At 42.9% G+C, this 27519-nt stretch overlaps 1 protein-coding gene across 1 annotated transcript in view; it reads left to right on the forward strand.

The window, feature by feature from the left end:
* LOC126267654 (odorant receptor 83a-like) overlaps positions 1–27519 on the forward strand; it is a 177450-nt gene that overhangs the window by 26226 nt on the left and 123705 nt on the right. Inside the window, exons 2-3 of the mRNA XM_049972954.1 lie at positions 965–1204; positions 18775–18887. Of these exons, the coding sequence (XP_049828911.1) occupies positions 965–1204; positions 18775–18887 (353 nt within the window). The remainder of the gene's footprint in view (positions 1–964; positions 1205–18774; positions 18888–27519) is intronic.

Below are 27519 nucleotides of genomic sequence, written 5' to 3' on the forward strand. Positions count from 1 at the left end.
AAAGCAAACAAGCAGGTCGGGGCCAGATACAGTAATGCCTTTGTGTCGAGTGGAACCGACCCCGACTTTGTACAACAGTTTGTTCATCTGAGGGCTGTCTCGTCACGCATTGAGGGCAGATGACTTGTGACCATCGGCTGCAGTGGATGATTGTCCAACCTCATGGGGAGTATCTAGTGGTGTGAGGAGTATATACATTGCATGTGCTTTTGCTGTCTGTCTTCACGGTATATGTATGAATGTCTGGTGGAAGCATGAAGCAAAAACGGTGATTTTGTATGGCGAAGGATACGAATTGTGTGTTTACTACATCGACACGGTACGTGCTAATATATTGCGGGGTTGGAGATCAGTTTCAGGCTGTAATATTTAAGCTTCCATCCTCAGCGGCAGGGCAGTATAACTGAGCAAATGTCTTTCTGTATTTGACGATCTGTAGACCACTTTTGCAGGGTTTAACTGTAACTGCAATACAGCAATCAGCCCATTATCTCCCCTCCTGGTACCTAGGATCATGACACATTTTCAGTTTTACGCCACGTGTCCTGTGAATACACATTGTGAAGCTTTAATGCAGTGGTTTCCACTTCAACTGAGTTCTGCATCCTTACGCCATCGAGCATTATTGATTCTTCTGCCTTTTAGAAGCATTTCCCACCACAACGGCGAGAGGAAGCCCTCTTTAACAAGGCTACTAACAGTACGAAAAAGACCCATGCCTAAAGCTTTCGGCCGTCATAGCATGTGATTTTCATTCAAAGTTTAAGCAATGGCTGTAATTGAACCTGGGACTCAGGAAATTTTGATTACTAGTCAAAGACAACTCTTTTTGAAACATCATGTGTAAGGCAGTATATTGATGATGTAGGGTGTAGCCGTTTTCACAACTCCTTAAGTTCTTGCTTGTACCAGACTCTTTCATCAGACTGTGTACATGATCCTTGCATAATGCGGTTCTTGACAGGGAGCGAGTGTACAGGTCCGTCGTGGCCTCGATCTGTCTACGTGCAAGCGCATCCTGTGCTGGTTCTCCTGCTGGCGGGCTGGTTCTGCGTGGTACGGCCTCTACGTGGTGCTGGCGCGGCTCAGCGTGGCAGGCGTGGTCGCCTCCCAGCTGGGACTCATGCCGCACGTCTGGGGAGACCTCTACAGCACCTCGCTCTGCGTCTATCTCACACTGGCTGTCCTCAGTGCGTGGTTCAAGGTAAGATGCCACATGATGGCAGCAAGTCTCAACATGGTCGACTCCCACTGAGACTGGCGCTATACGTCTTGGCATACCACTTCAGGAACTGAAGCTAACTCTCGTTAGCTGTCCTCAACACATGGTTCAAGGTAAGCACCTACATGGTGGCGGTATGTCTCAACTTGCTGGGTGTGGTCGCCTACAGCTGGGTCTCATGCCGCAAGTCTGGAGAGAGCTCTCGCTCTCCATCTACCTCTCTCTTGATTAGATTAGATTAGATTAGTTTTTCGTTCCATAGATCCGTGTTGAGGAGATCCTCGTGGATGTGGAACAAGTCACCTTTTTTTTAATTTTTTTATTTAAGCTGAAATAACAATACTAATAGTATAAATATATACAACACATCATTTGTTTCTATTAAAAAATTCGTCAATGGAGTAGAAGGAGTTGACCACTAGTAAGTCTTTCAGGCTCCTTTTAAACTGATCTCTATTTGTAACTAAATTTTTTATGTTTGCTGGCAAATTATTGAAGATGAGTGTTCCTGAGTAGTGGACCCCGTTTTGAACTAAAGTAAGTTCTTTTAAGTCCTTGTGCAGATCATTTTTGTTCCTGGTATTGTATGTATGAACTGAGCTGTTTGTTGGAAAAAGAGATATATTATTTAGGACAAATTTCATTAAGGAGTAAATATACTGAGAGGCAGTAGTTAGTATACCCAGTTCTTTGCAAAGGTTTCTACAGGACGTCCGTGAGTTTACTCCACAAATAATAGGTATTACACGCTTTTGGGCTCTGCAAATTTTTGTTTGACTTGAAGAGTTACCCCAAAATATTATACCATATGACATTATGGAATGAAAGTAGGCAAAGTATGCAAGCTTTTTCACGTTTATGTCGCCTATGTCTGCTAACACTCGAATTGCAAATACAGATTCATTAAGGCGTTTCTGCAGTTCTGTGGTGTGCTCCTCCCAACTGAATTTATTATCAAGTTGTAATCCCAGGAATTTAAGACTGTCAACCTCTTCTATCTGCTCTTCTTTGTACTTTATGCATGTGCTGGGTGGAAACCTCTTTCAGGTTCTGAATTGCATATAGTGAATCTTTTCGAAGTTTAATGGCAGTGGGTTGGCTTTAAACCATTTATTAATATCCATGAAAATATCATTAGCAGATCTTTCTAGAACTACACTCGACATACTATTTATTGCAATACTAGTGTCATCTGCAATTTGCAATACTTGTGTCATCTGGATGTCTTCAGCACATTGCTCAAGGTAAGCTGCTGCATGATGGTTGCCTTTCTCAGCACGGAAAGACTGGTTGTCCCACTGCTGGAGCTCGCGCAACACATCTGGGGAGACCTTGAGAACATCTATTTTTCTGCATATCTTCTGCGCACTGTCCTCAGTGTATGTTTCACGGTGTGGCGTTCGTTGTGTTATTCAGTGGTTTGGTATTTAACTAATTTGTAAATGAAAATGATAATGATGTTCCATTACAGTGAGTAATTACAAAATAATTTTTTCTCCCGGCTAAAGATTTGGTCAAGTTGCTAAAGAAATCCAAGTTAACCTTGTGTTAAAGTGTTGTCTGTAAGTTGTGTAAGTGTCACTAAATCACACTTCATATAATAGATTCTATACAACTATTGACTATGATGGAAACAGTTATCTTCAGCAAAATGATCATCCACCGAATATCAGCCGCGCACAACACTGACATATGTTACCTGAAACAATATTCTTCGCAACTCGTGCGTAATTAATTTCGACTCCATACTTCAGCAAGAAAAAGTTTGTTATATGGATTGTGATATGAGCACTGTTTTTAAAGAAGCAATCTGATCCGAATTATTTTCATTAAAATGAGTTCGGGGACAAAAGTGAACATTTATTTTTACACATTTTTATTACCTTCGGCATTTATGTCTGCAGAGTTGCGGAATTTGAATTTGCCGCTGAGATAATTGTTAAGATGGCGGCAGACAATTGACAGAGACTTTCTATTGTTAGAGCAAATTTTCTTTTAACAGGACAAGTATTTGAGTTAATGCTGATTAAACTTTACTTTTATATTGTGCACTATTTAGTCTAATTTTCATCAAGCAAACCTTTGATACTTTCGTAAGAAACACAGATAAAAATGCGATACAAATCGCAATCATCAATGGCTGCGCTCCTGGTAGTGGAAAGATATAATTAACACCGATAATGTTTGACAGAGGAAGCCGCATGGTAGAATTTTGCACAGAGCACAACTTAATCATAACTAACACTTGGTTCAAGAATCATAATAGAAGACTGTATAGATGGAAGAAGCCTGGAGATACTGACAGGTTTCAGATAGATTATATAATGGTACGACACAGATTTAGGAACCCGGTTTTAAATTGTAAGACATTTCCAGTGGCAGATGTGGACTCTGACCACAATCTATTGGTTATGATCTGTAGATTAAAACTGAAGAAACTGCAAAAAGGTGGGAAACTAAAAGAACCAGAGGTTGTACAGAGTTTTAAGGAGACCATAAGGGAGCAATTACAGGAATGGGGGAAAGAGATACAATAGAAGAAGAATGGGTAGCTTTGAGGGATGAAGTAGTGAAGGCAGCAGAGGATCAAGTAGGTAAAAAGACGAGGGCTACTAGAAATCCTTGGGTAACACAAGAAATATTGAATTTAATTGATGAAAGGAGAAAATATAAAAATACAGTAAGTGAAGCAGGCAAAAAGGAATACTAACGTCTCAAAAATGAGATCGACAGGAAGTGCTCTCTTTCAAATTCTGAAGGTGGCAGGGGTAAAATACAGGGAGCGAAAGGCTATTTACAATTTGTACAGAAACCAGATGGCAGTTATAAGAGTCGAGGGACATGAAAGGGAAGCAGTGGTTGGGAAAGGAGTGAGACAGGGCTGTAGTCTCTCCCCGATGTTATTCAATCTGTATATTGAGCAAGCAGTGAAGAAAACAAAAGAAAAATTCGGAGTGGGCATTAAAGTCCATGGAGAAGAAATAAAAACTTTGAGGTTCGCCAATGACATTGTAATTCTGTCAGAGACAGCAAAGGACGTGGAATAGCAGTTGAACGGAATGGATAGTGTCTTGAAAGGAGGATGTAAGATGATCATCAACAAAAGCAAAACGAGGATAATGGAATGTAGTCAAATTAAGTCGGGTGATGCTGAGGGAATTAGATTAGGAAGTGAGACACTTAAAGTAGTAAAGGAGTTTTGCTATTTGGGGAGCAAAATAACTGATGATGGTCTAAGTAGAGAGGATATAAAATGTAGACTGGCAATGGCAATGAAAGCGTTTCTGAAGAAGAGAAATTTGTTAACATCGAGTATAGATTTAAGTGTCAGGAAGTCATTACTGAAAGTATTTGTATGGAGTGTAGCCATGTATGGAAGTGAATCATGGACGATAAATAGTTTGAATCGGATTGGAGAGAAGAGAAGTTTGTTGCACAACTTGACCAGAAGAAGGGATCGGTTGGTAGGACATGTTCTGAGGCATCAAGGGATCACTAATTTCGTATTGGAGGACAGCGTAGAGGGTAAAAATCGTAGAGGGAGACCAATAGATGACTACACTAAGCAGATTCAGAAGGATGTAGGTTGCAGTAGGTACTGGGGGACGAAGAAGCTTGCACAGGATAGAGTAGCATGGAGAGCTGCATCAAACCAATCTCAGGACTGAAGACAACAACAACAACAATGTTTATTGAGAGAGGGATTAAAGTTACAAATAATTATTCACACATATTTATAATAATAAAGAACTATTCTCAAGTAATAATTAACAAATAATTACAGTTTCTTAACAGACCTCAATTTGACATGTGTTTTGCGTCCGCATCCTACAAAAGCCAATCAAAAAAAGATAAAAACAAAGGAAGACAAACGCAGATCATAAAAGGAATTTTCAATTATTATTGTCTTTGTATGGTATACATCGATATGTCCAATTACATCATAAAATATTATATAAATAATTAATATTTATCATCTTTTTGTTTTATTTCACCGTATTTCTGTATGTCGGATAGATAATGGTTATAGCTGTTAGAGGCATAATATCCTCTCGTCGCACTGTAGCTAAAATTTATCTCGTGGACGTTACAATGATTAGCAGCTACATAATGGAAGCTCGTTTCACTATACAGGGTTGGTTGCCCTGCAGCTGGGACTCACGTTGCACGTCTGTGGAGACATGTACATTACCACACTCTGTAGCTACGTTCTGCTCATTGTCCTCAAGTGCATGGTTCTACGTGAGCAGCTACGTAGTGGTAGTGCATTCCAGAATGGAAGTGTGATGGCCTTCCAGTTAGGACTCATAAAACTCACATGTGAATGCCCCTTTAGCATCTTGCCCTGTGTCTCTCTCAAATTCACTGTTCTCAGCATATGTTTCGAGGTAAGGTACATGGTGGCAGTACGTCTCAGCATGACATGTGTGATGGTCTCCCAACTGGGGCTCACTTATCTCGCATGGGAAGGTCTCGGAAACACATAGCTTTGCGTCTTTCCAAACTTACTGGCCTTAGCACATGGTTCAAGATAAGGATCTACAAGCTGGCGGCTCATCCCATTCTGGCAGATGTGATAACCTCAATTGGGGCTCATGCCACTTGTGTGAGAAGACCTCTGCTGAGAACACTGACATCGTAGCTATTTTAAGACACTGGGAAGTTTTGGTTAGCAATGCGTGAAGCTGAATATTTTGAGGTAATGAACTGTATCATAAACGTATATGAAATGAAACACCATGAATTAAGAACTGTTAAACTTGTTAGTGTAAAATATTCTATCATTTTCAACTTCCTTGCATCGCAAGACATCTGCTGCACAAATTTGAAGCTCGTTACTGCATTTGTGATTTCTCTACTTGGCACTAATGCTGCTGCAGAAAGTGTGTTCCCTTTCTCAAATTCTCTATGGACTGATGAAAAGATATAGCGTGGAAACTGTTAAAGAAGTCCACTAGGACTCATTTTCAGGATACGTCTATTTGAGAATATCAAACTCAGGAGTGACGCACATTCTTCTACCAAATATAACAAAAAAGATTTTTCAGAAACTACATATGGCGAAATTCCAATCTAGCTGAAAAGGTGAAATAAGTAACCTATGTAAATTACATTCTCTGCACTAGTTAAAGACCTCGTTATATTTAAATAATATACTGTGCATGTGACAACAATAAAATAATAAATATTTACTAGATTGGTAATGCAAGGCATTTTGATTCTTTTTAGAGCGAATTTTAACGAAAAGGTACGATGACCTACGTAGTTGTTGGGTAAATTGATTTAAAAACAAATCTAATATACAGATATTGCGTTAACGAAAGATTTCTTTCAACTAGGAAATCTAGCCACCCTACTATTGTAGATTTGCTTGGGAAAGCGAGTAAGTAAATCATTCCTGGTAGCTAATTGGAAATTTATCTGCTTTATTTCATTCTGAGTACTGTGAAAGAAGTAATTCTCTACATAAATGCTGTAAATAACAAGCTCTGTTCTCACTCTACTCTGAACACTGTTTCTCCCCAAGCTTTACTCTTTCTATTGGGCTTACTTCATTTACCTCTTCCGTATTTTTTTCTAATGTAATGTCGAATATTTGACCTTGTTACTCCAAATGTGTTATTACCTTACAAGCCCTACTTATTGACATAACGAATTCCGGTACTTCAAGCTGATAAAATTAAGATCAAAAAATTGAACTGCTGAAGGGTAAGTAGGGACATTAGTTACGATATGAATGTTTCTATAGGCGAAATTTTGGACACAAGGTCGATGGCCTTTTTGGCATACAGTTCAAATGGTACAGTTGCCCACAAATGATGATACATGTAAAGCTTCTTTTACAAATTATTATATCGTTGCATTCTAAGTTTAATGCATTTTCATATAGTATAAAATGGAAGAGATTGAGTCCCATACACGTGGAGGTGTCCCCACCCACAACTGTGGTAAGCGATGAACAAAGACGAAAAAAAAAATCTACACGATATCTGTCTTGTCTACCACGGATAAGAAAATCTTGCTGGCCACCTGTATAATGGTACCCCAAAACTTGAATCTCAATGCGGTAAATCAAAGATTGTGTGTACATTCTCTTTCAGACACCTGTCAACGAAATCAGGGTAGCGGAAGTGATACACCAATATCACTGATACACCTCCCCCTCTCTTAGGACATGCTCTGAGCTCAAACTTAATGGAGTTTATCAAACAGGAGGACTTCCTCGATGCCAACCATCATGGATTCTGCCATGTGAACCCCTGTTCATAATTTTCTCACTTGATATCCGAAAAGTCTTCGATAACGGTAGTCTAGTTATCTATTATGAGGTACTGTCTGAAAACTGCTGCATAAATTTTCAGTTGAATCTTGATAAAATTTAAAAGTGATGCAAAGATTAACAAATTGCATTAAATACTCAGAAACGTCAAATTGTGTACTCCACTTACACACAAAACATAGTATCTTACGACTACAAACTCAATGAGTCATCATCAGTCAGGTCATACAAAATGCAACAATTTGTGGGGATATGAAATGGAATCAGAATGAAATTTTCACTCTGCAGCGGTGTGTGTGCTGATATGGAATTTCCTGCCAGATTAAAACAGTATTCCAGCCCGCACCTCGAACTCTGGACCTTTGCCTTTTGCAGGCGAGTGCTCTACTGACAAAGCTACGCAAGCACGATTCACGACCCCTACTCACAGCCTTATTTCTGTCAGTACCTCATCTCCTACCGTCTAAACTTCACAGAAGCAGAGACATGGCTTACCTAAGTAGTGGAACAAGGGGGGATGTGGCCCCACTCTCCATCTTTGCCAGAAGTATCCAAGATGGCGGCGATGATGTCATCCTAGATGGTGGCTTGTAGACCTGGCAACAGCTCATGAAGCCGTCCAAGATATCAGTCATGATATCATTCAGGATGGCGGATTTCGGCAGGAAGATGGGTCACCTCCACTAGCCCAACTCCCTCCCCTCCCCCCCCCTCACCCCTCCCCAGAATATGGCAGGAACTTCAAATTCCATCAGGACAATGCACCACACCTCTACTAATGTAAGGAAATGGAGGGAAAATAGGTCAGTTGCGCTGCCTCCACTAACCTAAGTCTCCGACCAGCCCTTCTTCCTAGGGATTGGCGGGAAGTTTGAATTTTGGAGGGAAGATAAGTCAATTGGATTATCTCTACTAACCTAAGAAAATGACAGGAAAGAAATGGCAGTTGGCCTACCTCCTCTAACCTAAGTCATCTGATCATCTCCTTGCTCCAGGAAATGGTGGAAGAGTACTCAGCCTGTGCTAGACATAAGTTTTTATTTTGCATTCACTATTTATTTAAACAATTAGTGGCAGTACCACCATCAAGTGTAGTCGCCATGGAGTCCAGAGTCCAATTGACTAGTACACAGTACTGACAACAGAGGGCGCTGTTCCATGACATTATCCAAGATGGCGGTCTGAGGTGGGGGCAAATGGCAGGAAATGGTGTCATAGCCATGGGGTCTGGAGGCCAACTGACCTAGTACACATTACAGCCACCAGAGGGCGCTGTCATCTGTTCCATGATGTAATCCAAGACAGTGGGGGAAAATGGAGGGAAACAGAGTGGTCACCATGGGCTCCAGAGTGCAACCGACCTAGTACACAGTACTGCCACCAGTGGGTGCTGTTATCCATTCTGTGACGTAATCCAAGATTGCGTGGGGGGGGGGGGGGGGGGGGGAATGGAGGGAAACAGTGAGGTCGCAAAGGGGTCCAAAGTCCAACTGATCTAGTACACAGTATCACCACCAGAGGGCGCTGTCATCCATTCTGTGACTAACCCAAGATGGCTGTCTGGAGGGGGAAATGACTCAGCTTGCACTGGACTGCTGGAGAGACGAAGGAGTGTACTTTATTTATTTTGGAACTATTTATTTAGGGATGGATTTTAGTATATTTATCACACTGATGCAAAACACACGCTCTGACATGCTTGGGGTCACGCCACACAGCCTACAGACCTGTAAACTACTCGTAAATTACTGAAATAACACTCCGCAGACACGCAAACGACTCCTAAATTACCGAAATATATCAGTACACAGCACACAGACGTGCAAATTCCTCCTAAATAATGCAGTACAGTGACATGCATACCCGAAATCAACTCACAAACTGCCCAAATAACGCATAGCACAGTCTACAGATGTGCCCACAAAATATAGCAACATACACGCAAACAACATGCGTGGGTGCCGCCTGCCACCACCTATTCACTGGACTGCACAGCAGGCTACCACACATCTCCCAGAAGTCGGGATGCACCGGCAACTGCCAAGCCACGCACAGGTGCCCGTTTGGGTCCCTGAAGCATGAGGCGGTGGCATCCCCTTCATACTTCACACCTGAGAAATTCCTCTCAAAATATGTGATCACCTAGGCACTGTTGTTGACGCGACTGGATGGGAGCGAAGACCTGTTTGCAGAGCACAGACACTCCAAGGGCACATGTACGTTGACAACGCCGTGAGCCGCTGCCAGATGCAGGCCAGCACAAGCCATCGCTCTCACGCCACTGCTGCTACAGCGACCAAATTTTCGGGAATACAGTTCTTCAAGTGTTATACTGACGTCACATAACTCGAAGGCGCACTCACGCCGATCCCATACGCAAGACGCCCTTTGGGCAGCACTTGCGTTTACCATTGCTGATACGATACTTGTGGATACTGTCGTCACAGAACAGCACAGGGTCCATTGTTCCTAGCGATCCTAACTGGAGATGCGAGCTGTGTCTAGTCTTTTGTGCGTACCCGGCATGGCTGATGCATCACGCAAAATATTCGTCCTGCTATCAATATACATCTCAGAAACATTAAATATTCTCACAGCTAAAAGCCTGTGCACGCTCACAGATACACCATTAATCATAAAAGCATTCTTATTGTTTGGAACGAGAGCACTCTCTAACCACAGTTGGAAGGAAATCAGAATAATTACGCAAACAGAATTCGATGTACTGTCTTACAGAAGAGAAAAAAATGACCAGAATATTCGGTATCCTACAGCTACAGATCTGGAGACGTCCTAATGCCACAGTGGCGGATGAGTGACGGCATCCCCGCCAGAGATGGATGGTCTGCTTCAAATTGTCTTTGAACACTGCTTTCTCAGAACTTTCTGTACATACCTACCCTACATCTTGTTCGAATCAGTTTGTATACACTCCTATGTCCCGGCACAAAGCATGTCTTTTGAATGAATAGAGCAGTATAATTGTATTTTGTACAGATCACCATATTGCACCGGCAATTAAATCCTGCAAAGTGGCCTATAGATCGTCAAATACAGAAAGACTCTTACTCAATTACACTGCTCTCCCACTGAGGACAGAAGCTTGAATATTAGAGGGCAAAACAGATCTCCAACCCAACAATATATCACTGTGTACCGAGTAGATGTAGTAAACATGCATTTCGTATCCTGCGCCATACAAAATAAGCCCTTTTACATCATTCATACACATACCGCGAAGACATACACTCCTCGCAGCACTAGATATTTCCCTGCGAGGTCGGCAGTCAAGTGACCAGAGCGCACTCAGCAGACCCGAAGTCACTCTCAGAACTGTACTACAAATTCGGGCTCGTTCCCCCTCGGCAGAAACGCGTTACTGTTTCTGGTCCAGACCTGCTTGCTTGCTTTTTCTACGCGTATCTCCAGATGCTGGGATTACAAGAACACATGTATTTTCTCATCATTTGCCATAATTTTATACGTTTTTCGCTGTACTTCTCGATGTCAAGAACACAGCAGTATCCTACCGATTGCTCACGCAACAAAATTCCGAAGATACAGACTGAAAATTATTTCTCCACAAACCCGAATCTTTTACTAGGTGGGGCGTCTGCGAAGACATTTATGTGGAGAGTCGAAAAAAATAGAGAAAACTGATATTTCCACTTGCGAATACCGATGTTGGTAATGTAGCAGATTCCAGATCATCCCTATAGTTTACAAAGTTACCTAAGGTGTTTCACATGTCTAGAGAACCGTCAACCACGTCTTCCACATGCTAGGTCCACACACTACAATCGATCTTCTCTCGACTAAATAAAGGCGCGAAGTGTGCAGAAGCAGTCAACCAAACAATTTACATGGGAGGGGATAACGTTCCAGCGCAAACACACCTCCATATTCCATAATTTGCACACGATCACGAAAGCTATCCAACACATACTAAGTATTAGTTCGCGATTCGGTCGTCTAGAGGACAATACGGTAATGTCATCTACATTCCAACACTTCAACAGGCCTCTCCATTTAGACAGCTCCTACTGTTGATGGGAAACGTGAATCATCCCCGCACAGGTCACCGGCGCTGGCGCCAAGCACACACAGGTAGAATCATCATCCTAAGAAATCGGTCACATTTGTATTTTATCCCTGTACTTACAACTAACTGTAACGATTACAGTCTCAGTTGAACGACATTCGACATTGAACAAAGTATCGGAAATACACCCAGTTGATGGCTGTGGCTCTGGTAATAGAAATATCAGTACCATTCTTATGACCTGACATACTCTTCCTTTTGCTATCACAGTACTCGACGTCAAATCCGTACCTTCCCACGAATGGACATAGTCATTTCCTTTGCACATGTCGGAACACAAATACATACTTTATAAGCCTGATGCTCAAGGCTACTTCGTTAATAACTAATCGCTGGCGATACGAAATGATACTGACCGAAAATCAACGATGGGTGGACATGTCTCATAAGTTGTTCTTGCGAGTGATACCACTGTGTTTTAGAAAGAAAGGTTTAATCGTCTTACAAACCACCAGATGTTAAAATAACCCGATCCCAACAACTACTGTATGTTACTGTCACAAGTGGTTTTGGTTTTACATGTTCACACAAGTATCCATGTTAAAGCTATATCGGCTTTATAAATTCAGGTATGGCATTACCTACGAATCACATGGTTTTTCCAAAATACCGAAACGGTGACCACAGGAGTGTATATTATCAGATCAGCAGTCCTGTTACACATAGCCCAGGATGCAACCTCGTCATAAAATCACTGAATTTTGAAAGTGATTTGGATAAGGAACGTGGTATAAATCGGTATCTGCAACCCCCTCACGCCTTCGCCACTAGATATTTCTCCACTATTTGTAACGTATTATATCTCGATACCATGTCAGAGGTTCTGCAATATATCCAGTGAGTTGTGGACGATGACTGATTGTGAAGGATCACAAACAGTAGTATACGGTGTGCTGTTTGAGCTCGTAAGAAATGTACACTAGCTTTTCAGATCTCTAGTGCTACGCTATCCGCTCGAAATGATGTCAATGATTTGGAATCAGGTCGTTCCATTCAACCACATACATGCATTGGATCCTATGGAGAAGTCTTTTCATGATTACAGCCACAAGTGAATCATATTTCAGGCACTCTCATATCTCGAAACGAGTCACCTTTCTCGAACCTATCGGCTACAGTAAAATTCCCACCTCGTTTTAGGTAGCCCCTAGGCATCCTGCAACTGCCCCTTCAGACTCTGCGCTACCATCCCTGCAGCTTTGCGCACGTGATCTTTCCAGTGTAAGTTGGAACTGAGTAGGGGTCGAAGGAAAACTATTTTCACCGCCTCCTTTCAAAAAACTCGTGCTTCCCACTCTAGAATATTTTGCAAGTGTCTGAGACCCATTGCAGATTGGATTAACAAGGGGGTGTTGAACGTGTGAAAAGAAGGGTAGCATCAATGGTCACAGGTTGGTAAGACACCGAAGAGCTTCGCAGAAATGCTGAAAAACTTGAACTGGCAGGTATTTCAGGACAGATGGCAACTATCCCATTACATCCTCTTACAAAGTCTCAAGAGACGGTATTAAGTGACGAATTCTACAAACCACTACGCATCACTCCCATAGGGACTGAGAAGACAGTATTAGACTGATCATCCCGTTCATAGAGACATTTAAGTAGTCAGTCTTCCTGTGCTCCATGGAAATGAAAGAAACCCTAATATATTGCACAGACTATGGATTGAGATGTAGAGGTGGTATTTGGGAGAGCCTGCATAATCGTTTACGAATTATTCCCCTATTGTATGCAGTACACAATCGCGTAAAATGTGTTCATTTAGCGTCATCTTATGCAAATTAATGGGACCACACCCTCACTATGGAAGACACCCACTTACCGTAACAGCATCTCCTCCAGATTTCGTTATTGGCGCTATACATGATGGCAGGCAAGCTTTCCCAGGTATCCATCAAATCGACATACTTCCATCGGATTGCTACAGAGTACAATGTGATTCATCATTCCAGATCACTCGTTTCCAATCTTCCACTGTTCAGTGGCGTTGTCCTTTGCACTGCCTCAAGCCTCACGTAGCACTGACTACAGAAATATATAAGGGGCGTTCAAAATGAAACGAGCCGGAGGCATAATTACAGAAACCAGTACCCGTATGTGAAGATAGTATCTGTTCCCGAAAGAACAGATACCATTGATGGCTGTGCAGCTTCTCTAGAATGAAATAATAATTAAATCGAAACCCTCAGCTGCCGACAGCTGTTGATATACATCAATGGGGACAGTTGAAAATGTGTGCCCTGACCATGACTCGAACCCGGGATCTCCTGCTTACTTCGCAGACGCTCTATCCATCCGAGCCACCGAGGGCACTTGTCCATGCACGCTTCCCGTGAGACCCACATTCCCAACTGTCCACAACCTACATTCTTAGTGCTCCAAATAGATATTTGCCCCTTCACTCATTACTCGCTCCAGACTAAACTGCTGAGTCCCTGCAGTCGCACTATCCTCTGTGGCTCAGATGGATAGAGTGTCTGGCATGTATGCAGGAGATCCCAGGTTCGAGTCCCGGTCGGGGCACACATTTTGAACTTTCCCCATTCATGTATATCAACACCTGTCTGCAGCTAAGGGTTTCGACTTAATTATCATTTCACTTTAGTACCTGTATGTTAGGTATGTTGAGGTACTTGTCCCACAGTGACACAAGGCGGCGAATGGCTGACTCATAAAATTCCCGGGACTGCGATGTTAACCAGTACTGCGCGTACAGCTGGACGTCGTCGTCCATAAGAGTTCAGGAAAGGTTATGCTGACGTTCTTCTTTGAGCAAGATGGCCTCCTTCCGATTCACTTCCTACAGCACGGCACAACAGCGAATGCCAGCGTCACTCGCTAACCTTGACCACCCGTCGCCAAGCGATCAAATCAAAAGGACCAGGCAATCTCACCCGTGGGCTGCTCCACGACAATGCAAAGCCTCATACGGCCAACACAGTCGCGGCATTCCTGCAGAAATTCCAATGGGAGGTTCTCGGGCATCCACCATACAGTCCGGTCCTCTCTCCCTGACATTACGCCATTTCTGCCCCCCCTTAAAAAGGCTCTGAGGGGCAAACGATTCCCTAGGACGACGACGTCCAGCTGTACGTGCGGAACTGGTTAACATCGCAGCCCCGGCAATTTTATGAGACACCCATTCAACGCCTTGTATCACAGTGGGACAAGTGCCTCAACAGCCAGGGTCAAGACTTCTAACATACAGCTACTGGTTTCTGTAATTATGCCTCCGGCTCGTTTCTTTTTGAACACCCCTTATATATCTCAAGAGGAGCTGCTCGATAATTGTAACCCATTATTTTTAACTACCTAAGTACAGTCATTGTGACAGCTGAACGGGTGGAAGCACCTTGTACGTCACGAGTGATTCCTTCCGTTGGTTTCATGTTATTTTTTGGAACCACCCTCCATAATACTCTAAAGTCATCTGTCAGTACATGAGACCTGCCTAGTCTTGGTTCAGCTGTTGCTTCGAGATTCCACTTCATAGTTACATCAGCAACAGTCGACTTTGGCAGCTTTAGAGGGCTTGCAATGTCCCTGATGGATTTGTTAGTCAGGTGACATCCACATTCGGAGTCACTGAGTTCTCCTGGCCGACCCATTCTGTTGTTATTGCTTCTCTATTGACTGTACCTCCCCACTTCCTTTTGTACCAGCAGGTACGCCAGGCGTAACATATAGTGGTAAATATTGTATTAGATAGGGACGTCCAGATACGGTTGATCAAATAGTTTATCTACGAGGAGCTTTCAGTGAGTAAAGCAATACTTTTTTCCTGAAAGTGGAGAGGCTTTATTCAGGATTCCAATACAGCACATTATTCCCAAGCCTTTTGTCTACAAAGTCCTGTTTTTCAACATAATCTCCGTTCAACGCGACGGCCTTAAGCCACCTTACAGGGGGGAGCCTGTATGCCCACATGGTCCCATCCTATTGGTCGACGTGAAAGCCAAAGTCTTGCTGCATCAATTCTTTCACTGTACCTTCTTGTCGGCTTCCAGTTGATTGGTGGTGTTGGAGACGCTGTGGCCATGCTTCGTGCAGTCGCCCACTGCCAACTCGCCCCATGCCTACGTACTACTTATTGCAGGGTGCACCCTTCTTTGAGCTGTAAACATGGAAGTCAGAAGGTGCGAGATCCAGACTGTAGGGTGGACGAGAAGAACATCTAAACATTCATGGTGGTGTCTGATTGTTCTATATCGTGTCTCCCTACCACTTTCGCGCAACGACGCTCTGAGCGTGGTTTTTTTTTAGGGAATTGACTAGTTTGAACCTGGGACCTGCTGCTGGTAAGGAGACGCCAGACCACACATGACATGTAAAATTCAGAAGAGTTCAGTGAGACTAGCGATGATATAACTGAATACTTAATGATTTCAGCGTCAGCTCCGCTGCACTCCGTGTAAAAGAATCTTAATACTAACTAAATTTAGTGGAAGGGGTTCAAGGCTTTCCTATTTTTAGTTAGCTGGTAAAATAACGTCGAAAAAGCAGTTAAGTTTACCATTGGAAATTTTATTCTACTCACAAAACATTGTTTATAAATTGCACTATTGATAAAAGGAAGTGTTTTAATACAGGATGGTAAAAACCAACTGCGTTCAACAAAAATGTGAACGAATATTTCCTGAATGGGTTTCCAAGTTCTACAATGGATCGAAGGATGACCTATGCCATATCACATCTATAATCTAGATTTAAGTTAAGTTTCACAAAAGAGAAAACTATCAAAATGGTCTACAGTGACCCTCAATTATCTTTAATTACTTATCTAACTTGTCGTAAATAACTGTGGCTGATGTGGCTTCTCAATAATTATATAACAGAGAAATCATCGCGTTTCAGATTTTTACTTCAAGTGGCAAATGTGAACACCATGAGCTTTAATTTACGATCGACACTAGTATTACGCCAAAAAAGGGGGTGTAACAGATGAGACTTCTGCAGTTCTGAGTGAAGCCTTATGCGCTCAAAAATGCGGCATCGCGTGCGTTGATTACCTTGTCGGTGTTTAGGCAGCGTCAGGGCGGTAGCAGGCAGCACAGCTCCGCTCACCTTGCCGTCTCGGAAGTAACTCTCCTCTCCTAGCTTCTCCTTACTACCATTTACCAACGTTGTTTTTTTTTTTTTTAAAAAAAACTATCTGGCTGTGTTCTCATCTGAACAATCAGGGTCACAATGTTAACCTTAAGCTCCGCCTACAAAAAGTCTGTCTATCCAAAGAGAAACGTTATACTTTTCGTGGTGGGGCGATGTTTTTAAAGTTTGCAACGTAACAGAGACGCGTAAAAGTCTCACGCTAAAACTTGCAACTGGTGTGATCCTTTTAGCGTTATCGTAAGATCTATACTGTTCTTCTGGAGAGCTCTATCTTTTAACATGGGTTGGGGGGGGGGGGTGGTCCTTGACGTAACAGAGAGGTGAAAAAGTCTCACGCTAATACTTGCGGGTGGTCTGGCCCTTTTTGTGTTATCGTAAGATCTATACTGGTTTTCTGGAGGGCTGTAGCTTTTAACATAGGCTGGGGGGTGGTCGTTGACGTAACAGAGACGCGAAAAAGTCTCACGCTAAAACATTCGGGTGGTGTCGTCCTAATGGTTAGCTGGCGACATGGGTGTCCAGTCCATCCCCTATCGTAGGGCCTTCTAGCTTAACACGGTTCTGCTCTCGGCTTCTGTTCTCGTTTCTCCCCTCGGAACTGCGTCTGTCTCACGGTGGGAAGGTATGATATGCATTTAGGCATTCTTGTGTTAGTCTGTGCTATTCCATTTGCTCACCCGTTACTCGTATTACTTTGGTTAATTTAATGTCACGATTTATTCGGAGCTATGTGACATACTACTGGATTTGCTTATCATGTCAGGGTTTTCATGGAAGGTGTTGGATTTGCCTGACACCTTACAAACAGTCCAATGAAATTTTGTGAGCTCCTCTTGTTGGCATAGCAAAGGAGAAGTTCGTTTGCATTTTTGTGGCAACGAAGACTCCGAAGTCATTTCTTCAGTTTGTACGCTTGAGGGTTGATTGCTGCACCGTGGGGGAGGACATCATACAGAATAATTCCTTCAGTTCCAGAAGACCGTGATCATTTCTTTATAGCTGATGGAGCGGCTTTGAACTTTTTCTTCAGAGGAGAACCCATGAACTGCAGTTTTGTTTCCGGTTCGAAGTGATGAACGCATGTTTACTCGCCTCTATCCGCCCCAATAGCAGAACGGTCAGCGCGTTAGAATACCACACACAGGAGCCCGGGTTCGATTCCCGGCTGGGGAGGGAGATTTTCTCCCTGCAGGGAGTGGATGTTGTGCTGTCCTCATCATCATTTCATCCCCATTGTCGACGCGCAAGTCGCCCAACGTGGCGTCGCACTCAATAAGACTTGCACTTGGCGGCCGAACTTCCCGTCTGGGGACTCCCGGCCAACGACGCCATACGGTCATTTCCATTTTACTCATCTCTGACGATGACCGACAAAAAATTGTCACAATCAGCCTCACAACGCGCCAGCACTCCGCACGGATGGTCCTTTGTTGCTTTTTATAGTCTTCTGTTAGGCAGTGCGGAAACCAGAAGATACACACATTTGGGTACTCCAACTGATGGACGAGTGTGTTGGTACAACAGAAACATCTAGGAGCGCAGCGAGGTTTGTGTTTCATCAGTCAGTTCGAATGAGAGTGTCCACACGTTTCAATGTTCACAGCTCTGTGCGGCCGGTCACCACGCGGGTGACCGGACAAGTTTACGTGACCTCGTTGCGATGATGACAGACGTCTCGACCAATGTCTCACCGTGTTTTTGTTTACCTCCAAGTCTCCGTAGACATTCTGCAAGAGTCTATGAAAATCTGCGATGCTTTGGTTATCTGTCAAAAGAAACATCAATGAGAGTTCATGCTTGGAACTCACCTCCGTTACAGAAGCTATTCTGAAGGCTAGTATAGTGCCCATATGAACTTCATGAAATTAGAGGGTCTGAAACTGGAATATTCCACGATGCCCAAAGAAATTCCACATTTTTTCAACCGAAATTTTCCGAGAAAATAAGTGTTGCTTTGCTTATTGAGCGCCTCTCGTAGTTAAACAGCTTTCCTATCAGGTAAGATGCTGGAGACATTCTCTTTGCTAATTAGGAGGTGTGCGGATGTGTGTGTGTTGACAGATGGTGCAATTCTACTTGGCCAGACCCAAAGTGGACGCGCTACTGCGGGAGCTGAGCGGGGAGGTGCTGCTTCACGCGGAGGACCTCAGCGAGGACACGGAGGATGTCTTCCGGTGCGTCTCGCTGTCCGGCGCTGCGCCTCGCCTTTTCCTGCTAAGAAGTTCTTTCAAAGGAATTTCTTCGATTTTCTTCAAATTTATAAAATTTGGAGCTGTGTCGATAGTACGAGGGTCGGTCAAAAAGTAATGCCTCCCATTTTTTTTCTACTTAAAAAAATTAAGTTAAGTGAAAAATTTGAATTTGGCGCCATTCCTCAAACCTTCTTCTGCAATCCACTGCAGTAACTTTCTGTGTCAACAGGTGGCAGCACAGCAGAAGTTTGTAAGATGGCCGACATCGATGTTCGTTTGAGACAGCGTTGTGTGATTGAATTCTTTAATGCAGAAGGTGAAACGCCCATACGCATTCATGAAAGACTGAAGAAGTGACAGTGGATGTCAGCACTGTTAGACGATGGGTTCGTCGTTGTAAGGAAGCTGAAGGGCAAACACCGTTGACTGACGAAAAGCGGAGCGGCAGGCCGGTGAGTGCAGTGACTCCACACAACATTCAGCAAGTTGATGACATCATTCGTGGTGACCGTCGGGTGACTGCAGATGAAGTGTGTCGCATTATTTCTCTTAGTAAAGGCAGTGTGATCACGATTATTAAACAATTGGGGTACTCAAAAGTTTGTGCACGGTGGGTTCCAAGAATGTTAACCGATCAGAATAAAGAGGCAAGGAAAACAATAGCCTCCCAACACTTGCAGCGCTTCCGTTTGGAGGGAGATGAGTTTCTGAAAAAAATTGTGACCGAGGACGAAACATGGGTGCATTTTTTTGAACCCGAATCAAAGAGGCAGTCAATGGAGTGGCGTCACACAAGCTCGCCGAGGAAGAAAAAATTCAAAACTGTGCGATCGGCAGGGAAAGTGACGGCAACAGTTTTCTGGGATACAGACGGTGTGATTCTGGTTGATTTTTTGGAGCAGGGATGCACAATAAATTCTGTTCAATACGTCACAACCCTCAAAAAACTTAAAGCACGTCTTCAGCGAGTTCGCCCAACAAAATCAATGGCAGATGTTTTTCTTTTGCATGACAATGCAAGACCACACACCAGTCGTCACACCTCTGACGAGATTGTCAAAATTGGATGGGAAGTTTTGCCTCATCCCCCATACAGCCCTGACCTGGCACCATCAGACTTCCATCTGTTCGGGCCACTAAAAGAAGCTCATCGTGGGATTCATTTTGAAGATGAGGAGGCCGTCAAAACATCCGTGCGTCAATGGCTTAGGAAGCAGAGCTGTGATTTTTAACGTGCTGGGATACATGCCCTTGTTCAAAGATGGACCAAAACTGTAGAGATGGGCGGAGATTACATTGAAAAATGACAAAATGATCCTCAATGTTGTGGTTTTCAACCTATGTAATTGCATTTAAATTTCCTGACAATTAAACGTAGAAAAAAAAATAGGAGGCATTACTTTTTGACTGACCCTCGTAAATTTCCTAAAGCAGAACAACGCAGTTCTCATAAAACTCATACAAAATCGCCTTTGAAGATTAGAAGATTCCCAAATGCTGTTAAGTGCCAAATAGTTCGAACTAAATGACATAGTCGCTCATAGCTGTGTGACGGGGTCATATCGCGGCTCGGTCTTTGGACCCTCCTACAGAATGCACATGTGGTGATTGAACGACCTCCACGCTACCGCGCCTATTCCTCGAATTACTTCCGCGATGTATGCCTGGTGCGGTTAGTCCGACTGCTATAGAGGGTCACTTCTACCACTCTCTCACATTACTTCAAGCGCCTGGCAGGCGCAACGCCTGCTACCGCACTGTCCTTGTCTTGCGTTTCCCCTCTCCGTTACCTACTACTGCTGTGATTCATGATGGAATTTCAAGATTGTAACTATCTCCTTCCATTATTGTCCGTTCTTGGCGGCTTCCGGTTGAAGACGCTAAGGACAGGTCGCGTGTAGTCGACTCCTGCCAATTCCGCCCCCCCCTCCACCCCCTCCCCCTACATCCCGCCCTATTAACAAGCCGGAGGCGCCGCCGCACATGCGTTCATCTCCCATCGTCCCTACCTTCCGTCCGCCTACAAGGAACGGTCAGTTTTCCCCATTTACATTTTCTGACGTTTTCTGCTGACTTGCTGTATTTTTTGGAGATACAGTTTACGCTTGAGTTTTAGTATCAGAAAAGGACGTTTACATGTGGGACGGAGGGTCTGTGTTCGACTCATTGTTGCATTCTGAAACTTTTTTATTTATATATTTTTACGTAAAGAAAGCGATCAGGAAAAAGAAGTGTCGTAAACATTCAAGCGAAAAGTAGCAGGTTCACATCTATCTAACTCCAATTCTCTTTTTTCCATCCTTTGTTTTCTAAGAGATTCTGGGTCTTTGTTATTAATTTAATAAAAGTATTGTCGGTAATAGTCGATGCTATTTATTATAAATAATTTTTATATGCTGAAATTCTTAACATGACTGCTAGTCTATGTCAGAAAGTAGACGAAAGCCACACACTAGGTTGGCTCTGAGCAATATGGGACTTAACATCTATGGTCATCAGTCCCCTAGAACTTAGAACTACTTAAACCTAACTAACCTAAGGACAACACACAACACCTAGCCATCGCTAGGCAGAGAAAATCCCTGACCCCGCCAGGAATGGAACCCGGGAACCCGGACGCGGGAAGCGAGAACGCTACCGCACGACCACACACTAGGAAAAAGGTGCGTAGCGTACATGTCTTGTAATTGTATGCCAATGGTTCGAATCTCTCCTTCAACAAACTTTTCTCACTTTTATTACAGTACCATATTTACTAACAAATGGAAATTGAAAATAAGATATACTGAAACTTAACATTTAACAAAAAATTACATCTTTTTATTTTTGGTTACTATGTGTATTCTCGAGTCAGAAACATACAAATATACAGTAGCCATACACACATACAGTATATACATACAAATTATATTTATATTACATGTGCCGCTTGGAGTGGCTTGCAGGAGATCATTCTTCGTGCAGGATATAGGGCACAAAGGACACTGAAACATGTGGATTCTGGTTTGTCCTTGTCCACAATCACAGGACGTATCTTCTGTTATGAAGCCCCATCTCTTCAGGTTGTCTCTGGATCGTCCAACTCCTGATTGTGATCTGTTTACAAATTTCCACACCAGCCAGATTTCATTGTGTCCAGGTGGTAGTTCTTCAGCTTCTGGCGTCTGCAGGTGAGGCGTCGACTTCTTCCAAAACTCCAGCCTTGACTTCTCTGGAGAAATGGTGAGCTTCTCGAATTTTCTTTCGCGAGCTCAGCCGTTGCTGTGGTGGATTATGTTCCACTTTCTGTCTGCTTGTTGGCAGCCACTGCTCTGCATACCCATGGTGGCGCTATTCCAGCCAGGTAGTAGAGCTTACCAGTTGGGGCAGGTCTTAAGCGACCTGTGATCAACCTGCAGGTTTCGTTGAGAGCATGTCTGGCATGAGATGACCTGTAGCAGACTGGGGAAGCATATTCGGCAGTAGAAAAGCGCAGTTCCGTTGCAGAAGAGCGAATAGTTTGTGGATGTGAGCCCCACTGCATCCCCACTAGTTTGCGAATTAGGTTTTGAATGTCAGAGTTCTGTCGATAGTGACTCCCAAATATTTAGAGGCGTGATGATGCTGCAATTGGAGGCCTTACCATTCAACATGTAGCTCGCGATTAGCTGTTCCTTAAATGAAAGGCAAACACTTGAGTGTTCGAAGAGTTTGGTCTGAGTTAGTTCCGACTGTAGTGGCTTGACAGTGTTCTAAGTGCAGTTGTCAGGTTTCTTTCCACTGTTTCAAAGCATGTACTCTACGTAGCAAGGGTTAGGTCATTTGCATATAAGAATCTCCTTGTGCCCAGGGTCAATGGCTGGTCGTTGGTATAAATGTTGAATAGAAGTGGAGCCAAGACGCTTCCCTGAGATAGACTATTTTTCTGCACTCTCCAGCTACTGCGTTGTCCTTAGTTACTGATCACATTAAAAGAAACTGAAATTGCTACAAAAATACGAAACATAAAGTAGAAAATGAAATACTTTTTGTTTCCAGAGATGGAACGTATTTTTGAATTAGGCTATATAATTTTTTCATTTAACAATAAGACATATCGTATGTCTGTACTAAATTTTAATTTATTTTCGTACGACTAGTAACTAAACATTTTTTAAAAAATGTAAATTTTATTAAGAATTTTTGATGCAGTGTCACTTAATATTTTCATTTGATAATAAATACAGACTGCAATTGAAAAGAAAGAAAAACGCGGGAACTTGTGAGATTCGTACCGTCGATATCACGTTTCCAAGATTTTCACACTACGCGCTACCAATGAGATTGGAAGAAAGACTTTATGATTACTAGATGTTTACGTTAAGCACTCAGCTACCAGAAAATGCACTCAGCCATCGGCCAAAATATAAATTGTGTCGAAATGTTTTAAAATTAATTTTCTGATCCTGAAAGACAATTTATTTAAAGAATTGTGTAGTACTGCTTTATGTAACTAATACCCAGGCACCAAGCTTAAGATCCTATAAGTATGAAAAAACTGAAGAAGACACATCAACTGTAAGGTGATCCGTTTAGTTTAGCTCCTTGGCTCACAATCTTAGTTTACTTTGGCTTAATTTAGTTCCAAAGTCTCTCACTGTAATACGGAAGGAGTGTCTCAAAATTACAGTGCACTCTCTCATTGTAAGACATGGTTCCGTAATGAGCATTCTCATGACAAATTCCTTACATCCATTTCCTGATCGCAACACAGACAGCAGATGTATATAAATGTGCAGTAATTGTAATACCTTAAGCTATGAATTTTAGTTTTTCCATATTTGCGAGCGGTTTCGATGATACCTTCACTATCTTCAGGGACCTTTTACAACTCACATTTATTACATATTCAGCGGGAGAACACCGTCATACATCTAGTAAAAGGTCCCAGCCATCGGTGTTCGCGAAACTTTCGTCTGCGGTGTATACAGCTCTCTCTCTATCTCACTCTCTCTCTCTCTCTCTCTCTCTCTCTCTCTCTCTCTCACACACACACACACACACACACACACACACACACACACACACAAACCATTTCATTATACATTCAGGAATTCTATGAAGTAAAAGAGTTGTCACGCAGACATGATTACAGTTCGTGTTTTTTTAGCTAATTATTAATCAAAGTTAATTTTATTATCTGTTAAGTTATTTATTCACTTCTTTCTGTGCTAGGCTAAGACTGAGTGCTGAATAATCACGTTCTTTCTTCTCCCTTAATAATATTTAAGAATGAGACGGTTGTTTTAGAAAGTGTGATTATTCGTTGATAAACTACATAGTGGAGTAAATGTACTGTTTAAAGACCAATTTGGAATGGATTTCACAGTGAACACTATATATTATCCTTATTACTGTTTGCTCGGTGACGACTTACCTCAGTACGGTACCCACATTCCAGAATGAAAAGTGGAAAAGCAAGTCAACGTTTTCATAATGTTACTTAAAAACCGTTTTGATTGCAAATATTTTTATTCGTATGACCGGTTTCGGTTCATTCAGAACCATCTTCAGATCTGATATTTCAGTTACAGGAGTAACCCGTCCAAAACCAGCAGTTTTTCCATGCTACGTCACATCATGTAGCATGTGAAAACTGCTGGATTTGGACGGGTTACTCCTGTAACTGAAATATCAGATCTGAAGATGGTTCTGAATGAACCGAAACCGGTCATACGAATAAAAATATTTGCAATCAAGACGGTTTTTAAGTAACATTATAAAATCACTGATTGCTGTTGTCCCATAAGACATTATGTCTGTTTTTGCAAAATCAACGTTTTCATATTTTCATGTAAAATAATGTAATGTTTGTAATGCAAGAGATGCAGAGATTTTGCCCGCAGGGGTGGCCGAGCGGTTCTAGGCGCTGCAGTCTGGAACCGCGCGACCGCTACGGTTGTAGGTTGGAATCCTGCCTCGGGCATGGGTGTGTGTGTCGTCCTTAGCGTAAGTTAGTTTAAATTAGATTAAGTAGTTTGGTCCCATAGTACCTTACCACAATAATTTAGAATGTTCTGTTTCGTTTACTGATTTATACTCAAGTTTCTTTTGTAGTAGTGTGGTTAGGCATTGTAAGCACACAGCTAATAACCGGCAAAATGTCCATACTTTTCTCTAGCACGTACATACAATGATATTTTGAATAGCGGAGACAAACTACAGAATGAGATCACTAAAAGTGACCAAAACAAACGGAAGATCAGCTGTGGAAGAACCATTCAGTGAATCTTATCTGCTGAGTTGGCAGAAGAGCTTCGGTGCAATGTACGAAGGTGTGCTGAAAAGTAATGCCCCCGAATATGTTAAAAATCTTAAGGTTTTTTAAATAAAAGAAAACATGATTAATATTCTGCATCTATATTCTTCATGTTTACACTTTTATTTCTCAACATAGGCGTCCTGGTGACGCATGTACCATAAGTAGTGGCCATTTTTTGATATTGTCACTGTTGAATGTTTGACGGAGTCACAACATCACCTCTGCTTGCACCGTTTCATCACTATCAAAGTGAAGTCCTCGAAAGCGTTCTATTAGTTTTGGAAACTGATCGATGACAGTGAACTCAAGGCGTCGGATTGTTGGAGATGTCGCAGCGCTCGTGTGTCGTATGGCATTGTCAAGATGAAGGGAAGGTTACGTTATGTCAACCGGGGACGTAGAAACGACGGAGAGGCTCCGTGCCTGCCGCAGCCGCAGTGGTCTACAACCCCACGACGACTACCGCAGTCCACTTCACCCCTCCGCCGCCCCGCACCGAACCCCGGGTTATTGTGCGGTTCGGCCCACGGTGGACCCGGTTGACCACCCTTGCAAGGTTCGCAGGAGAGCTTCTGTAAAGTTTGGAAGGTAGGAGACGAAATACTGGCAGAAGTAAAGCTGTGAGGACCGGCCGTGAGTCGTGCTTCAGTAGCTCAGATGGTAGAGCACTTGCCCGCGAAAGGCAAAGGTCCCGAGTTCGAGTCTCGGTCGGGCACACAGTTTTAATTTGAGAACTTGTATGCGCAGCAATCGCCGACATAGCGTAGCTAAGGTGCAGTAAGGGTAACCAGCCCGCATTTGCCGAGGCAGATGGAAAACCGCCTAAAACCATCCACAGACTGGCTGGCTCACCGGACCTCGGCACAAATCCGCCGTGCGTTAAACCTGCACGGCCAACCGGGCGGGCGAAGGCGAGGTTATTCGGTGTGTGGTCAAATTCTTCGAATTCGAAAGATGATCACAGCACGCTGTTTCTCACGCACTCAGTTACGTTACACACCGCCATGTCGGAGACTCTCTAGCGGCAGGCAGTTGCAGATATGTAGGCATGAAGAATAAAGACGTAGAATGTTAATATCGTTTGTTTTACTTAAAAAGCCTGAATAACTTTCTCTTGAAAAATTTGGAGGCACTATTTTCCAGCGGGCTCATAAAATCGGTAAATGGAACGATGTTGTCTGTTCAGATTTTCATTGAACGAGAAGACAGATAAAATTGAGACCGAAGTGCTACATCACGTATTCCGAAACTACTTCATTAAAAAGAATCACCAGTAGTAGTGACTTACACCGTCGTTTGAAAGCAAAATTTACATATATAAAAGTATGTCAGAGTAGAACTAAAAATCCACTCGAATTACTTGACAGAGAAAAGGCCGCAGACACTCCAGCAATGCCCATTACATTTTTGTAAATTAAGTACGTATATGGAGGAACTGGCTGCTTGTATGCTTCAGCATACCGAAGATCGCTGAAAGAAGTCATGTGACTAGAAAATGGAGCGTATTTGTAATGCAAGAGATGCAGAGGTTTTGCCGGCCGGGGTGGCCGAGCGGTTCTAGGCGCTACAGTCTGGAAACGCGCGCGACCGATATGGTCGCAGGTTCGAATCCTGCCTCGGGCATAGATGTGTGTGATGTCCTTAGGTTAGTTGGGTTTATGTAGTTCTAAGTTCTAGGGTACTCATGACCTCAGAAGCTAAGTCTCATAGTGCTCGGAGCCATTTGAACTATTTGAAAAACTCGCATGTAGGAATCAACTAGGTTTCCGATAAAACCGATCGTCTGAAACCCAACTTGCTCACTTTCGCACTGTTGTCTAGTAAACCAAATCCATGCGGATACGAAAACACAAGCGACTGGATTGAAGACTTCCTAACTAAAACAACTTAGTGTGCCATTCTCAACAGAGAGGCGTCATGTGAAGCGAAGGTAACATCCAGTGTATCTCAAGGAAATATCATAAGTCCGCTGTTGTAACTCTCCACTTTTTTCTTATATAGTATCTTTAACTGCCCTTAATAGTAAAATTCATCAGAAAGTCATATGACTACCCTCTCAAGAGCCCGCTGTTCTTCGTGAATGAATTGATTTAAAAATGTTTTCACCACACTCATGACTTCCATAGTTCGTCCTTTCTGGATCGCAAGCCGTTTTTTGCTAAGTAAGCTTCTTCTACACTGCTGAAAATACACTACTGGCCATCAAAATAGCTACATCACGAAGATGACGTGCTAGAGACGCGAAATTTAACTGACAGGAAGAAAATGCTGTGATATGCAAATGATTAGCTTTTCAGAGCATTCACACAAGGTTGGCGCCGGTGGCGACACCTG

Source organism: Schistocerca gregaria, chromosome 4 (assembly GCF_023897955.1).
Source record: "Schistocerca gregaria isolate iqSchGreg1 chromosome 4, iqSchGreg1.2, whole genome shotgun sequence".
Classification (NCBI taxonomy): Eukaryota; Metazoa; Arthropoda; class Insecta; order Orthoptera; family Acrididae; genus Schistocerca; species Schistocerca gregaria.